This window comes from Myotis nattereri, assembly GCF_964212035.1.
Source record: "Myotis nattereri genome assembly, chromosome: 13".
In the NCBI taxonomy this organism is placed as follows: Eukaryota; Metazoa; Chordata; class Mammalia; order Chiroptera; family Vespertilionidae; genus Myotis; species Myotis nattereri.
The window spans coordinates 51,858,123-51,875,542 of record NC_138088.1 but is presented as its reverse complement, the minus strand read 5'-3'; the positions used below and the strand labels follow the sequence as shown (position 1 = coordinate 51,875,542).

The 17,420-nt window shown below is 47.8% G+C and overlaps 1 protein-coding gene across 2 annotated transcripts in view; it reads right to left on the bottom strand.

The window, feature by feature from the left end:
• CASP7 (caspase 7) overlaps positions 1–16,861 on the bottom strand; it is a 28,488-nt gene extending 11,627 nt beyond the window's left edge. The window contains exons 1-2 of one of the 2 annotated variants that reach the window (XM_081105435.1): positions 16,768–16,861; positions 10,441–10,565 (exon numbers count right to left, since the gene is read on the bottom strand). In XM_081105435.1, the coding sequence (XP_080961561.1) occupies positions 10,441–10,565 (125 nt within the window). In that variant the 5' untranslated portion in view covers positions 16,768–16,861. Of the gene's footprint in view, positions 1–10,440; positions 10,566–15,960; positions 16,018–16,767 lie in introns of those variants that run through there. The other variant, XM_081105436.1, reaches the window with a different exon arrangement.
• Positions 16,862–17,420: the final 559 nt, after the last annotated feature.

Sequence of the window (17,420 nt, the reverse complement as noted above, 5' to 3'; positions counted from 1 at the left end):
ACACATTTCCCCTGGCCGGTTCATTGGGAACCAGAGCTCCGCTTTTCGTAGTTGCTTTGTCTAAATATTTTTGGGATGATTCACTCATGGCTGCCACATTTCAACAGAGGGCATCCCCAACACTCCTGACACTCCCAGGCACAGAGCAAGACCGAGAGGAGAGGAAAGGAAAGGGGCAGGGCGATACCTCGGGTCTCCATCCGAAAGCACCCCACTGGGCATCAGCGCCAGGCTTCGCCCTGCGACGACAGGCAGCAAGTTTCCCTCTTCTCTGTAATAATAAAAACTGAACATGCTTGGAGCTCAACCGGAGACAGAAGGCTGGTGTAGCCGGCCGAGCCCTGAAGGCCCAGCGACTGAATCAGCAGTGAGCTGCCCGCTGGAGTTTTCCATAGGACCATTCACGCTGGGGCTGGGAAAGTCACCCTGGCCTCTCCCTTCTCTGCTGATCAGCAGAAATGCCAGGCTCCATCCACCCTGCTGCATCCTCCCCACCCAGCGATAGCTCCCCAGGGACAAAGAGACTTTCCATGTGCATGAGGTCCAAAGGAAAAAAGACCCACGTTCCCTCTAAGGGGCAGTCAGTAGCTCCATCTTTTAGAGCAAAAAGCTGGAAACAGCAGGGGAATGAATGGCTAGGTCAGGGACCGAGAATTAGTAAACTAAAATCCTACACAAAGTGGTGAGCACACACAGGCAGGCAACCCACTGAAGGGACAAATCTACCAAAAGTGGCAAAACAGCCCAGGCAGGAAGTCTGCAAAATATGTGAAATGGATAGGTAAGTAAATGAACAGAATCAGGGTGTGAGTTTGTGGCAAACCAAACAGTTCAGACTCATTAGGCTATTTTTTTTCCTTCTAAAGGCACTCAAGGTAGAAATACAAATAACAAAAGGCTGGAGTGGATACCAGATCTGTCAATTTTCAATGAGGCACAGAAATGTTCAATGTTTTGAATGAAGTCAGTGATCCCAGGAGTTATTATCATTTCCCATCTCATCTCTCCAAGGGCAAAGGCGAAAATGTGAACTCATAAAAACCAAACACTTATTAAGCAAAAGGCTCGGCAAAGCTTCTCTCCATTTCCTGGTTCAGGGTCACAGTCGGTGCAAAGTGCGAGGCTTACACCACCTGCGACCCTGGGCAGACCTCCTAATCGTTTCCATGCACAGGTCCCCGACCGAGAGAGGACACCGGCTCCGTGCATTTTCCCCTGAAGCCCAGTTTGCACAAATACCCGGGGAAACAAAGTCAGTTTAATACAGGCTAGGGGGAAAAAAGATTCCTTCCCCTAAATGCACCCCTCCACGTTTTCCTCTTCCCCCTGAAAAACGAGCAGAGGAGACCTCTGACAGTAAAAATTGATCAAGGGCTTAAAAAAATCACTCAGGGGAAATAAAGAACGGAATTCTCTTTACCTCACCTATAACCGAGTGGAAGATGCAGTGAGGCCTGCATGATGGCTGCAGGCCCCAGAATTCAGGACAGTTAACGCACTTCAGTCCTCATTCTTACACAACCACCTCATCCGTCTTTGGTCTTCGTCCCTTTCATCTGAGCAGAACGCACACGCACCATCACAGATGCTGGCCGGGCACATAGCCCTCAGGCTCCAGCAGCCACCTCCTGGCTAGAACACGCAAGGCAATTACGCACACTTTTAAAGTGCATAATTGAGAAGCCACAGGTCTTCTTTTCCTAGTACTTTCCTAGTCCTAGATTGAATTTTATACTAAGAGTGCTTTAAAATTTCTATTACTAGGAAAACCTCATTTACCTCTCTTCCTCATTTTTTTTCTTCTTTTAACCTTAGAGCTTGTTTTTCTCCCCTTTACAAGAGCCAGGACCTAAAACAACTGGAGGTAGTCTATGCATTTGGTACGTTTACACAGCCTCAAAGTTCCTCGACCCTGTGACCGTGTTTCAGATGGGTGGCTCCCTGCTCCCGAGACGTGCACTTGGCCTCTCTACCAGAAAGCTCACTGCCAAGCCCTGTGGGAACAGCGGTCCCTACCCCTCCCTCGGCTGAAGTGAAGCAGAAAGGCAGCAGTTTCAATAAAGAATTAAGTTTCTTGGGTAGAAGAAAAAACCGCTCTGCGGGTGGATTAACAGGGTTGAACAGTTCGATGCCTCTGCAGTTGGGGGTGGCACTTGATGTCAGGGGTTGGGGACCCTGGACTCCCAAGTTAGGCCTGGGTCTCGGGCCTGTTCCTGCTGGGTGACTATGGGTGGAGCACTTCACTTCTCTGGTCTTAGCTTTCCTTGATCTTTATAGAAGGGAGATGGATAAATTACCTTTTAAGGAGTCTTCCGATTTTAACATTACGCTGCTAGCGGTTCCTCCCTCAACAGGAATTCAGCAAGCTGACAGTTACTTTAATTCTCACAACAATCCAGTGGATGGGTGTTCACATCCCTATTATGCTGATGAGGAAACTGAGGCTCAGAAAGGTCAGAGGACTCGCCATAGTCCCTCAACTGGCAAGTGAGAGGCAGGGCCAGGATCTGAACCTGGGTTGTTCGACTCCACTCCACCACTGATCCTCATTTAGGTGGTATAGTCCCTGTTTCAAACACAGCACTAAATCTTTATCACTCTTTCTATACAAATTTGGGAGACAGGCATCCAGTATTCTGGAGTCTGGACCTGAAGCCTTCATTTGCTGAAAAGCAACCCGCCTCGCTATGTTTCCATGTTCCTTTGCTCTTAGGGGGCCCAGACACGGCCTCATCCAATCGACGGTTGTGATTGAATGACTTTGACTTAACATGGAACGTATTTTTCTGGAATGAATTAAGGTCTGCGTTCTTTGTTTTTCTTTCCCCCTCCAATTCTAAAGCATTGCTTTTTCTAAAACACTTTTTTTCTTCCCTTTCCAGATGAAAAGGCAGGCCACCTGAGTCTTTCTTACAATTACACAAGTAACACATTTTTTATAGGGACCTGTTTACATCATAACACTCACTGGGGGAGAAACCCAAGTTGCCCTGCCAAGGAAGAATTACGACCAAGTGGCATTTATTAAACACTCCGGGAGGACAAAGGCTGGAAGGACAAAGGCTGGAAGGCAAAGATGACACAGAGGAGAAAGCTCACGGGATCTGAGCCAGTGCCTCGAAAAATGGGGAGTTTATCAAGTTCTGAAAGATGGGCCTGTTCTGCCCTCTTCACTCAGGACCAGATCGTAAACAATCCCCCGGGCAGGGACACACAGGCTCCACAGGCCCTGGGGGAATCTGAGAGGGAGTGGAATCTGTTTGCTACTTTAAAAAATGTTCCTTTAATACCGACCTTGAGCAGAGCTCAGAAAGGAATCTGACTTCACTGCAGACATGTTCCTGGGCAGGGCCATCTGCTAGGACACCCAGCTGCTCAACCAGGGCTTGGGCGTGTACCTGCAATGGCTCCTAGCGGTGCACCAGGACCAAGCTCACCCATCCGAGGCCTCCACCCACTCTCCCAGGACCTGTGCTGTGTGTTCCCAGGCCCTGGCAGGCAGCCCCTTCTAGTCCCGATAACCGACTGCTTTTTCTCTGACACTTCAAGTCCCAACTCCTCCTCTCCCCAGCCTCCCACAGCTCCCACTCAGAGCCCTACCATCCAGCAATTAGTTATTTTTTGGTACTGTTTTCTGTAGCCGTGCTCAGGCGATAAGAACCCAAGTTTATATCATATAAACTCAGGGACATCATTAAGTTGGGTGGCAGGTAACCTGTGCTAGGTGTTAGGGTCACCTTTACATGAAAAGGAGCCCTCTTCACGTTCACAGATGACACTAGGTTTTGTTCCATAAACTAGGGCTCATAATGAATGTCGACTGTGCACATAAGGTATTTCTTTTTCTTTTTAAATGTCTTTTTATTGATTTCAGAGAGGAAGAGAGAGGGAGAGATAGAAACAGATGAGAGAGAATCATTGATTGGCTGCCTCTTGCATGCCCCCTACTGGGGATCGAGCCTGCAATCCAGGCATGTGCCTTTGACCGGAATTGTATCTGGAACCCCTCACTCCTCAGGCCGATGTTCTATCCACTGACCAAAACTGGCAAGGGCCATAAGGTATTTCTTCTAAACCATTTTTTAAAAGCCCAACACTTTACTAATTTTAAATTAATACTTAGAGGTTTTTCCTTTGTGGTTTTATGTGTTTTCCAAATGTTCTTCAATAATCAAATTAAAAAACAATTTTAATAAATTTTTGTTTTTAAATGAACCTAAGGAACAGGCTGGATTTTATTCAAGCCCCAATGGAATGGCAATAAAATGATGCTGTTGTGCCATCTAGTGGCAATGAGACAAAAAAGCCAGGATGGGACTGAACTACCTACCCCAGGCCAGCGAGTGCCCTTCAGGCTTTGGGAGAAAAGGAGGCTTCTTTCCAGTTCCCAGAATCCTTGGTCTCCAGGGCAGGGTGGGCGGGCAGTCTGTCCTCAATTACAGATGGGTATTGGGTGTTACTGCTCCCTAAAATGCCTTACAAAACAGCAATTCTGAGGCCTTGGAGAAAGGTGCTGGGGATGGGATAGAAGGAAGAAGGGGCCTGCCATCAGCTGCAGGGAGCACCCTGATTATTCCCAAAGACAGCATCACTGTTAAGCTAAAGTCCAGTGAGAGCAAAGCAAACACCTGTTCAAGGAGGTAAACACAGCACTGGGCTTTGTGCCTTCTCCTCCCTCCTTCCTTTCTTATCACCCACCCAAGAATTAGAATCCATCCATCCATCCACCCTTCCAACCATCCACCCATCCATCATCCATCTATCCAAGAATTAGAATTCAAGATGGCTTTCACGGGGATATCAAATAACACATTTATTAATAGAAAATAAATGGTATCAGACCTTGACTGATGGAAAGCAAGTCTTGGGTGGCTGAACAGTTTGATAAGGAGAACTGGCTTTGTCCACTAAATTACACAGCAGACATTTCCCATAAACGAATAAACTCCATTTGTAGCAACAAGGTTTTAACAAAAAGAATATTTCTTTTTAAAGCATATGGTCTAAAAGCATTTTCCAAGAAGAAAAAACAAGGATACTAACAAACGTTTGTTAATGCTTTTTAAATTAACGTATCTCTGTTGAGTATTTGGGCTAGACAAGTTGCTTCTAAGGAAAAGAGGAACAGGTTTGATTAACGGTTATTAGAGAAGTTTTGATAAAGCCTCTTTGGTGTATGTCCCAGAAACTGAAAATATAAGTGTCTCTAAGGGCTGAATAACAATTCTTTGAAAGTCAGGTAATTCCCAATTCTTAATTTTCAAAACAACTGAAGAAGGACCTAGATGAGTTGTCATTTTTTGACACAGAACTTGGAAGGAATTCAAAGAACTAATGACATCAGTTGAACAAAACTCCTGCCCACCCCATGCATTTATTCATGGCTCCTCAGAGCTTTTATCTCAAAAAAAAAAAATAGGAAAAAGATGATACTAAATATCTTTCTTTCTAGCAATAAGTACTATTTGTCTACTTATTTATAAGCTAACTTTTAAGGCCAACCCATTCCATTACAGGTTGCAATTTCAACACAATTTCCATTTAACAATTACTTTGGTGACTAACAACTTAACAATGTGGATGAATAAAAGGGATTCTATGGGAAGTAATTTCACAGGGTGATCAGATCATAAATTCCAAACTGGGCAGGTCACGGTGGGTAGTCATGCCCCAGGCCTATCACTTTTTTGTTTTTAATAATTTTGTATTTTTTTCAATTATAGTTGATATACCATATTACATTCCTTTCAGGTGTACAATATAGTGATTAGACATTTATATAACTTATGAAAAGATCACCCCTATAAGGTTAGAACCCATCTGGCACTATACACAGTTACTATAATATTATTGACTGTATCGTACTTTACCCCTGTGACCATTTTTACAACTGGCAATTTGCACATCTTAATTCGTTCCCCTTTTTTACCCATTCCCCAAACACCCCTCCCATCTGGCAACCATCAAAATGTTTTCTGTATCTATGAATTTGTTTCTCTTTTGTTTGTTCCTTTGTTTTTTTAGATTCCACATCTAAATGAGATCATATAGTATGTGTCTTTCTCGGTCTGACTTATTTCACTTAGCCTAATACCCTCTAGATTCATCCATGTATTGCTGATGGCAAGCTTCCATTCTTTTCTTATGGCTGAGTAATACTCCAATTGTATATACGTACCACATCTTCTTTACCCACTTGCCTATCAATGGAAATGTAGGTTTCCATATCTTGGCTATTGTAAATAAAGCTGCAATGAACATAGGATGCACTTATCTTTTCAAATGAGTGTTTTGGGTTTCTTCAGAAAAATATCCCAAAGTGGAATTGCTGAGTGTTTGTTTTAAAATCTACTTGTTTGCTATAAGTATTGCTAACTCAGCTTTTTTTTTTTTTTTTCATTTCATTCTCATGAACTATCTTTCTCCACCACTTCACTTTCAGTCTGTGTGTGTCTTTCGATATGAAGCGAGTCTAGTGGAATTGCTGAGTGTTTGTTTTAAAATCTACTTGTCAGGTATAAGTATTGCTAACTCAGCTTTTTTTCCCCATTTTCATTTTCATGAACTATCTTTCTCCACCACTTCACTTTCAGTCTGTGTGTCTTTCGACAGGAAGCGAGTTTCATGTAGGCAGCATAAGTACGAGGTGTGTTTTCTTATCCACTCAGCCACCCTATCTTTTGATTGGGGCATAAATTCCATTTACATTTAAAGTAATTATTGATAGGTATGTAGTTATTGCCATTTTATTACACATATTTTCTTCTTAAAGAAGACCCTTTAACATTTCTTATAATACTAGCCTGGTGGCCAAGGTCAGCTGAGGCCTGTGCCCAGAGTCACCTGGTCGGAGCTACAAAGTGATCTGCGGTTGGTAGCTGCCTGTGCTGGGTTTGTAGGCACCTGAGAGAGGCTATGCTGCCAACCGAGGCCAGCTACTACTGGTGCCAAGTTTGGGGCCACCTGGCAAGAGGTACAGCTGAAGTAGACACTGCCTGTTTGGGGTTTGGGTACTTTTCAGAGATTTTACGAAAGTCCTCAGCACAGGGTCAGGTCAGCTGCTTGTGAAGAAAAGCAGTGGAAAGAGGTTCGGGCCTGTGAGTGAATTGGAGGGGGAGCGAGACCACTGTTACCCTGGCTAACAGAGACTCAGACAAGCAAGCTGGGTGGGAGAGGGCTCAACAAAGAAACAATGGTGCCTGCCCTGCCCCAGAGAGCTGCCCCTCCAGTCTTGCCCCACAGCCAGGTAATTCAGTTCCTCCAGGTATGTCTCTGTGCATTTTGAGCTACTGTCCCTCCTCTGGGGCCTTTAAAAGGATGCCTGGGATTTGAGCAGCCCTCTGACTCACCCAGAATCTCCACTGATTTTCATAGCCAGATGATGTGGGGACTCCTCTTCCTGCACTGGTGATCCAGGCTGGGGAGGGAGCCTTCGCCGCTCAAGGGGGACCTTCTAGCCAAGTTATCCTCCTGATTCTTCACCACCACACATACCAGTAGGTGTGGGACCAGCTGGTTCCGGGTCTCTGCCCCTCCTACCAGTCTCAATGTGGCTTCTTCTTTATATCCTTAATTGTAGGGCTGCTGTTCAGCTAGATTTCAGGTGGTTCTGGATGATAGTTGTTCGTAGTTGAGGTGTACTTTTGATGTGGTTGTGGGAGGTTCAGAGTATCATTTACCTTAACCATCACCTTGACTGGAAGTCTCCAGGCCTATGACTTCTTTAGTTTTAAGCCAGCCCTTCCACTGTTCTTGTGCACCTAAGTTAACACACCTTTGAAATGCCAGAAGTAATACCCCTTGGAGGGGGTATTAACTCTCAAAAGAGCACATAATGTTGTTAACTGTCCGTAATCTAATCCTTGCCTTGCTTTCTCCCACCTCCATGTATTTCCTTCCTTAATGTCAAATGCAGAAGAGAAACTTCAAAACTGTTATTCTCCAGAGCATTTGAGATCTTGCTCCCTGGCATCTGTCATCAGTTTGCCCCAAATAAACTTATAAAAATTTTCCACAGGTTTGGACATTTCTTATGTTGACAATAATGCTAATGATTTATCAACATTTGTTTAGATCAACTGTGAATTCATAGCTGGAACAGTAACTTAATCTACGAGAAATTAAGAGTATGAATTTAGATTCCACTGGATAGGTTTAAAGGAGTTATTTTTAAATGTCAATACTTACAATACACTATTCATTTTCATAGTTTCTGGAAAGTACATCAAAAGACTCATATGCTAAGACTCATAAAATGAGTATTACTTGATTTCTGTTCCTCTTTCACTTCAAAACCAATCTGCTTAACCCAAATACTCAAGAGTTGGAAAACTGAAATATTACATTTTTGTAACTATTTTGACAAGAAATTTAGGTATCATCTTAAAAATGTATGAGGGGGATGTGTAGCCTGACATTATTTGGTAGGGTGGGGTCTGTAAGCAAAAACATTCGAAAGCCACTGCTCTACAGGCTTAGCCTGGACCAACTGACCATATGCCTTTAAAATGTTCAGGAGCTGGAACTTTCTGTTCTGGCCATTTCATTGGGTGTTCTTGACCCTAAATGGCAGCCAGTAAATGCCAATGGAATTCAGGTCCAGGATGCTGGGGTCTTCCCACTTTTCTTAGTTTTATCTGGGATGGTATGACCCGAAGCTCTCCAGGATGTTTCAGGGAGCCAGGCTGCCCCTCCTCACCAGCTCTTCCCATCCTGAGTGCTGCCTGGGAGCCCCCCTAACCTCAACTATAACCGCCCCCCGCCCCTGCCCCGGCTGTCTCTCCCAGGTGGGGCTTGGCTTAGGAGCTATCAAGAAGTCTGATGCTTCTGACCCACAGACTGTTCCCGTCTCTTTCAGGAAGCCCCACTCACTTGCCCCTCTGAGACCAGGGTTAAGGTGGGGTCTGAGGCTCCTCCACGTCTCTGCAGCCCTACTTCTAAATGGGAAGCACAGCGGATCCATGAAATGGGTGGGTGAAGCTGGCACCACCTGGGTTCTAATCTCAGCTCTACCATTTTTAACTGTCTTCAGAAGGCAAGCTATTAGACCTCTTAGCACCTCAGTTTCCCTACCCATTAAATGGTGATAGCAATACAACCATTTCCTGGGGTTATAAGTGCTGGGGTCCAACCCCAGCAGGTCCAGGGGTCCACAAAGGTGTAGACGGAGTCAGCGAAGAAGGAATGACACGAAGACAGCGTTCAGTTGATCAGCAGCCTAGCCAGGATCTCTAGCCAGGATCTCCAGCCAAGTTCTGGTCTGGATCTCCAGCGAAGTTCTGCTTAGGATCTCCAGCCAGGTTCTGTCCAGGTTCTCCAGCCAGGTTCAGTAGCCATGTTCCCTCGCTAGGTTCTCCAGCCAGGTTCTGTCCAGGTTCTCCAGCCAGGTTCAGTCACCAGGTTCTAGGCAGGTTCTCTTGCCAATTTCTGTAGTCAGGTTCAGTCCAGGATCTTTTGCCATGTTCTCTCGCTAGGTTCTGTCTCTAGGTTCTGAGGCCAGTTTCTGTCCAGGATCTTTTGCCATGTTCTCTCCAGAGAAGTTCTTCTGTCTCTAGAGAACGTTCTGTGTAGGTTCTGTGCCAATTTCTGTCTCTCTTCGTTCTGTCTTCTTACATCTGTATTTATACCAGTTGATTCCAATCCTATCAATCTCTATTCCAAAGGTTAGGGCGTTTCTTATCTCCATTCCAGGGAGTAAAGATTATGTAGCTTAAGCATGATTGTTCGTAGTTAAAGTGATTAATTACCCACCTGGCACTTAGTTAAGAGGTTTTATTCCCTCCCTAACTTCAGGGGAAAATCCCTACCTGGGGAAACAACCTTTCTCAGAGACCTTGGTTAAAACACATAGTGCCTAGAAGGTGAGCAAACATATTAAGAACAGTATGCCATATATGCCAGGTCCCTTGAAACAGCAAGCATGGACCAGCTCCCAGCATATAAGGACTGCACGCAATACTGAGCTGGCGTACAAGAGTTTAATACACAAAGTGATTATTATTAATATTTAATGTGAGATTTCAGAATTTACAAGTAAACTCAGTAAGGGAAAAAGTGGGACTCAGTAGACAGGATGCTGTCCTTTCAATGGAGCGCCTCTGAAGGCACAGGGTGGGGGTGAGCCCAGGTTCTACGCCCAACGGCTGTGGCTGCACGTCACCTCTGGCTAGGACAGCCCCTCAATCCTGGGCAGCTGCCACCCAGACACACAGCCTCTGGGCAGGAGACTCCATGGCTTGCTTTTCTCCCACACCTGGGCTTGTCCCAGCAACACAGGAGTACACGGGGGAACCTAGTCACACAGAGCCAGCAGGACCCTGTGCAAACCTCCCCTGCACAGCGTAAACGCTCTTCCCTGAATATCCCCCTCCCCGTGGGTGGGTGGAAAAAGCAGAGAAGTGGCCCAGGCCCCTGATTAACCCAGCCAGGAAGGAAACTTACCTCAAGATGGAGGGGACAAAGGAGGACCGATCTGGCTTAGCATCAATTGCATCTTCACTTGCTGACTCCCCAGCTCCCTGCTCCCCGACAGAGTTTTGATCGACAGAGTTTTGATCGTCTGCCATCTGGGAGGAGAAAAACAAAACAGAAAATTGGTATCCAGTGTGATGTTTTTAAATAACACTCAGTCGGTGACGAGGTTTTTACTGAAGCTTCGAGATAAGCACTCATGCACACGGAGGCTCCAGGGCTGCGCTCCTGCCCCATCAATTCATTCAAATGCCTGAATGCTAACTCTATTCCAGGCATTGTTCCAGAGACGGTACACAGTGGGGAAGAACATCAAGTCCTTGTCCTCAGGGAGCTTCTACTAGTAATCCGGCATCCATGATTTTGTTCAATGTTCCTTGTGTAAGAGAAGCTGTGGAAGGTACGTTAAGGTTTGTAACAAGAAACTCCCCTGAATTCCTGACAGGTTATAAGGTGCTTATCCTTTGCCAGGTATTGCTCAAACCCAGTTCAAAAAAGGAGCAACCTGCAGTATAAAACTCTCTTTCTGCTTCACAGGATTTCCCAGAACAGATTTCCTCAAATATGTCTGGTGCTTGATCGTTTTTAAGAGATCCCTAGAACATACAATTTCAAATTTAACCCCACTCCTTTGACTTTAAGGCCCTTCAAACCATGGCCCGCCATCAGTTTTTAGCAGTATAGTTTTATTGGAACAAAGCCTTACCCATTCACTGATGATCTGTCTGTGGCTGCTTTTCCCACCACAATCAGAGTTGAGCAATTGTGGCAAGAGATAATATGACCCATAAGCTGAAAATATTCACTACCTGGCTCTTTACAAAATAGGTGCACTGACTCCTGATCTAGGAAAACTATCAGCCGATAAGATCTCCTACTCACCTACCACTCCCTCTAAGAAGTAAAAATAACAATATAAGAATAAAAATTCACATTTAATGTTGTTTTATCAGTATTATCTTTTTTTTAATACTGCCAATAAACGCTGTTAGGTCAGTTTTTTTGATAACTGCCTTTTTAAAAAAAATATTTTTTGATTGATTTTAGAGAGAGGAAGAGAGAGAGAGAGGGAGGGAGAGAAAGAGGGAGGGAGAAGAGAGGAGAGAGAGATCGATTTGTTGTTCCACTTATGCATTCATTGGTTGATTCTTGTATGTGCCCTGACCGGGGATCAAACCCGCAACCTTGGTGTATCAGGACGATACTTTAACCAACTGAGCTACCTGGACAGAGCAATAATTGCCTTTTGACAGATGAGAAAGCTGAGTCTGAGAAAGGCTAATAACTTGTCCCAGGCCACATAATCAGTAAATAGTAGGAATCAGACCTTTAACCAGCAACAGGCACTCCAGAGACCACCCCTCACCATTTAGCTCCCAGCTCCCTTGGGCACACTATGCTGATCTCAGGTTCTGTCTGGACTCATGGTTGGTTCTCTTTCTAGAAGTCAGCACCCACATGGTTGCTGGATAAACCCTCTTTGCCCAGCTGGCTACTTCTCAATCTTCAGAATTCAGCGTAAATGGCACCTCTGCAGAAATGTCCTCCTGGATTACTCCTATCCCACCAGCCCCCATTCCCCCACCCCCTCCCAATTCCTATCCCCTTTACAGCCCTTGTGTTTGTCCTTTTTTTTTGCACTCTGCTTACTGCTTGGCTCAAACACGACAATGTAAGTTCATCATGGCACAGGCTCCTGGCACACAGAGGTGCTTCCTAAATAAATATTAATTGAATGAAAAGCTGGGAGGAGAATTTGCTAGAAGTGATGCAGCTGGTCAGAAGCAGAGCCTGCTTTTGAGTCCTTTGCCCTAAATCAAGTCCCGTTTCCTTCCCTGTGAAGGGATCGGCTCTGCAGAACGAAGGCACCCCTCCTCCAGACCCTAAGTCTACTCGCCTCCGTCTCTGAGCCACGGCACAGAGCACAACACGATTGGCAGATGCAAGTCTGCATTCCTGCTGGGCTCACTCGGGATGTTTGCCAGATGAGGAAGCTGAGGCTGAAGACAGTTAATAACTTGACATTGATTTGGCAGAATGTACGGTGTCCCAGAGCACAAGTAATGCCTTTTGGAAGGTGGAGAGGAGAAGGAGTCCAGCTTAGGGGGACGTGTCCAAGATGGCAAAGCACACCTAGCTGCCTGGAGCTCTACGTGGCATTATCATGTCATGTTCCAGCTTCCCTTAGGGCCGAGCTGGACAGTGAGGAGAGACGGAGGGGGAGTCCGCCCAGATCTCTACAATGACCTTGAGAAGTCAGGTGGCCATGCTGTTTCTCAGCACATCACGAAGGCCCCGCCCCATGGCCACCAACGTGTTTCCAGTTCGGAGGCAGTTAGATTTTTCAGATCAGGACTCAAAATATTTCTCAAAATCTATAGATAAAACCCTATCCTCAGAGAGAAGGGTAAATCCGGGTACGCGGAAGTGCTCAATAGTTTTTATTTCATCTCCTTCATACAGACTTAATTACCTTTCAGTGTGGATTGGTATTTAGCAAAGCACTGAAATATTTTCAAAATGAGCAAGTTCAAGTTATATATGATCCATCAGAAAAAGACACTAACTTCACCACGTGGTGTATAAGCCTTGAGCCTTTTGATATCGCTAATCTTAGAGGCTGGATCTAGGCTGTATGATGATAAAACGATGTGACCACTGTATTAAAAAAACAAAAACAAAAAAAGAATGCTTAGCAAAATGGCTCCTATGAAAGGCAAACACTTAACATGTTGGCACGGCTGAGAAGACGCATCGATGACTGTGTACTCGATGTCTCAAGCGCCAGGTTGCGTGCTGCGACATGGGGGATATACTTTGGAGCACAGACCTGGTCCTGTCTTGTTGGGGAAAAGGCATCGTTCCCGTAACAGGAAGCCGCAAATGTGGGGCTGCTGTTGGGTGTGTGCGAGTACCAGAGGGACTGACTAAGCTTCAGAGGAATTGGAGAAGGTCTCAGCGGAGGAAATGTCTGACCAGAGATCTGGGAAGGGTAAGAAGGGAGAAGTGCGCAGGCAGAGAAAACTGCACACTCATGGAACATCTGGCCTGCATCATCAAAGGAGAAGTGTGGCTCATGCTCCTTCCCGGACACTTGGGCTTAGCTACAGAGTGGTGACGTTCAGGCTGATTTCCATGGCTCAGTAGTGGGAATTTTCCAAAGATTTCCCTCCAAACACAGTGCCAGAAGGGTGTTCTGTAGGAAATCTACAGCATCTTTCTGGGTTAATGCTGAACAGTCTGGGGGGGAGGGGGGCAGCAAACATTCCTTCTAACAACCTGCTGGAGTGCATGTCTAAAACAAGCCAGCGTGGTGGACTTGGCCCTTGTAAGTCTGCAAGCCTAAACATTCAGTGACTTTCTGATGCCTGTGACACTGGGCTTGATTTCTGAGTGAAACCAAGTTCACCCAGGGCAAGGGCAGTGACAGAGGGGGGTGCCTGACCCCAGTCACATCATTTCAGTGAAGCCAAGTCTTGGTGTTCACCCCTTATTTCCATGTGTCCTCACAGCCCACCATGAAAATCCAGGCCTATCTCAGCTCTCCGGTCTCTGCTGCGGGCACATCTGGCCTTACTTGTCTGGATGTGTCCCCTGCTTGGGGCTCAGGCTCAAAGAGCGATCATCATGGGATACTGCATACTCACCTGTTAAATACATCTACCTTCTCTTAAATTAATTCCTGTACAATATACACAAAGCATTAACAGTGTACATCTACAGGCACTCTAGGTTAATCATTACTCTTATCCATTATGAGTCAAGCTATTTGCAGACCGAGAGCTTATCTTAATGATCCTTTCTTTGGTCACAGAAAAGAGCCAGATACATGGCAGGCACGCAATACATTATTTCTTTATAAATGCTGTAACGGAAAGGCGCTTAAAATTTTTAAATTCTTCAGTGTCCCAAATGAACTGTGGATACAAGACACACAACAGAACTAAAGGGGCCCAGGGAGGGCCGCGGAGAGCCCAGTCAGGGTAAACAGAAGATCAGGGGCTGAATCAGCTCCTCCACCTATTAGCCATAGGACCTTGAGCAAAGTACTCAGTTTTCTCATCTGTAAAGTGGGCAAACAACAATGCCTCTGTCACGGGCGGCTGTCGGCTGATAGAAACAATGCACGTAAAGTGCAAAGCACAGCGAAGCGCATTCTAAATGCTCAATCAATATTCCCTATTATCACCACGGCCTGAGCTACTCAAGACCAAGGTAACCTTCGACTATCAATCTTCACTGGTATTTTAAAATTACATCCATATGTTAAGCAGCTTTTATGGAAACAAAACTAAAACCCTCCAGTGATTATGTCCACACACGCTTCGTTGGCGACTGGTACACATCTGGCAGGAAATCACTTTTTTTTAATGGGGGGGAGGGGTGCAGGTGCTTCCTCCAAAAAAAAAAATGACATAATACATCTTACACCCCATTCTTGGCCCCAATGAAGACAATCTTTCGGAAAGACTCAAAGAGAAGCAGCTCTGAGGACCTCCACCTCTTCCCTCCCGCACTGGAGAAGGAGGGGGCTCAGGTACAGCGCTGTCACCTGATGCTCAGGCACTGACAGGAGACTGGAGCCTTCGCCTGTATTGCACCTGCCTAAAGCCACACAGCTAAGAAGGCAGAAGCAGGCTGTGAATCTAGGAAACAACTGCCTATCAAGGAGGAAGGCCAGGCTGTGTAGATCCTTCCAGAGGAAACAGCCTTAAAGAAAAAGTTAAGCCAAGCTGCCAGCCAGCCCAGACGTTCAATCTAAGCTTAGGAAAAGACTTGGGCCTGACCCACACACAACCACCCAGAGGTAATTTTACTGCCCCATAAATGGATAACTTGAATACAACGGTTTAAGGTTACCAGGTGCCTGGCAGCCCTGCCTTTTTTTCACTTCCTCAAGGCATCTTCAAGGGCCCAGCACAAGGACACCCCAACAATGATGACAGCTCACGTGTGGCATACTAAGCCTCGCTGGAGGCACTGCTATGCACCCTAATCAGCTCCTCCCATCCTCGCTGCAGCCTTTAGCCTGGGCTCGTCATCATTCCCATTGAACCCAGAGGCCAAGGCCCCACGGCTGGCAAGCAGGGAGGCGGGGACTGGAACCTCCAGCCCCAGCGTCTCGGGAGCCCTTGCTGTCAGCCCTGCGAGAACCGCTCCTTCCCTTCTAAACCCACCTCTCCTTTCCCCAAACTGGCTAGTACCGGGTGACGCCAGCCCGCTGGCTAGGAGGGAAAGGAGACCAAGCAAATCCAAGCGAGCGATGCTGGGGGCGCGGACAGCCCTCTCCCCAAAGTTGCAGCGCAAGCGGTCGGGCCGGCCCAGCGCACGGGACCCAGCTTCTCGCGGACTGCGGTCCCGGCGGCCGGAAGAGCGCGCGCTACAGAAGGGAAGGCGGAGGGCGGAAGAGGGAGCAGGAAGGAGGGAGGAGGCGCGCCGCCGCGGCCGGCCGGGCGGGAAAGACGAAAGCGCGGGCGGGACCGCAGTTACCTTCCTCTGGAGCCGGGCCGCCGGAGCGTGCGGCCGTCTCTCTCCGGCTGCAGCAACGGTCTGGGCGACGCGCACCGAAACGAAAGTAAAAGCTCCGCGCTGGCGTGGGAGGAGTCGCCGAAACGCCCGCGGGACACCGGGGCCGCGGGCACCGCCCCGTCCGCTTGGCGCGCCCCGAAGCCGGCGGTGCGCACCGTCGCGGAGGAGCGCGCCACGGTCCGGCGGCGGACTACGCGCCACGGTCCGGCGGCGGACTACGCGCCACGGTCCGGCGGCGGACTACGCGCCACGGTCCGGCGCCTGGTCCCGGGGTGGGGGGCGCCCGAGGCACAAGGGGCCGCGCGTCCCGGGAAGGTGGCCGCGCGCACACCGGCCCCGCGGAGCCCCCTCCGTCCAGCTGCCGCGCGCCACGGCGAGCGTGCGGGGTAGTTGGCGGAGACCCAGGCGATCCCGCCGCCGCGCTTGCAGCCCCCAGGAGGCCACCGTCGGCAGAAATGGCCGCGTGCAAAGTTCACCTGGACAGCGCGCCCCGCCAACCTGCCGTCCAACCAGCGTCCCAATCCCGCAACCGGGAGAGCGCGCCCTGCAGGCTTCCCAGCCTCCGAAGACTGGCGCTCTTCAGAGTCCTGCGCCCCCCCCCCCCCATCAACCGCCCTCCCCCAGCCGCAGCTGCCTCCAGTCTACACCTCGACTTGGGCCCCAGGACTCAGCCTTAAGGGTCTTCCGCAGACGGACCTTGGACCCCAGTCTGTGCGGTTCGCGCCCCCGTGGCCCCCGAGAGCTCGCGCCCGCATCTGCAGAAACTACCTTCTTCCAAGACGGAGCCCCTCTGGCCTCACCGTGGAATGCGCTGCGGTCGCCCGTCCTCTGGCCGCCGGAACTTAATGCCAGTCGCAGGGGCGCCGTCTTCGCGAGTGGGCGGTACGTCGCTGACTCAGTTTTTCCCTGAGCAACTTTGCATCACAAATCACAGCTAGCTGCCGGATTTGGCACCAGTCACTCAGCAGTATTTACCGAGTCAGCCTTTGGGTTTGTAGCAGCGTGTTACTCAAAACTGGGAAACTGCACTTTCACAAATTCCCCTCCACTCCTAACCCCACAACCCCCATCTCTCTCTCTCTCTCTCTCTCTCTCTCTCTCTCTCTCTCTCTCTCTCTCACACACACACACACACACGTACACACGTGGCTTTTTCACTCCTCGGGAGCAGCTGATTAACTCAGTCACCCTGAGGTGTAACTATTTAAGAAGAAATTAGTTTTATTCATAGTAGAGATCCTTGCTTTTAAAGAACTATGCACACCTTGAGTGAAAGGAGTGAAACCTTTCATGGTGTGACATCAAGAAAGAACCTCACCTTGCCTTCTGGTTTGCTTGCTTTCCTCTGGGCCAGAGACTTGAATCTTGTCTCTAAAATCCCACCAGGTAAGGACACCTTCTTGGCTTAAGAAGGACTGGTC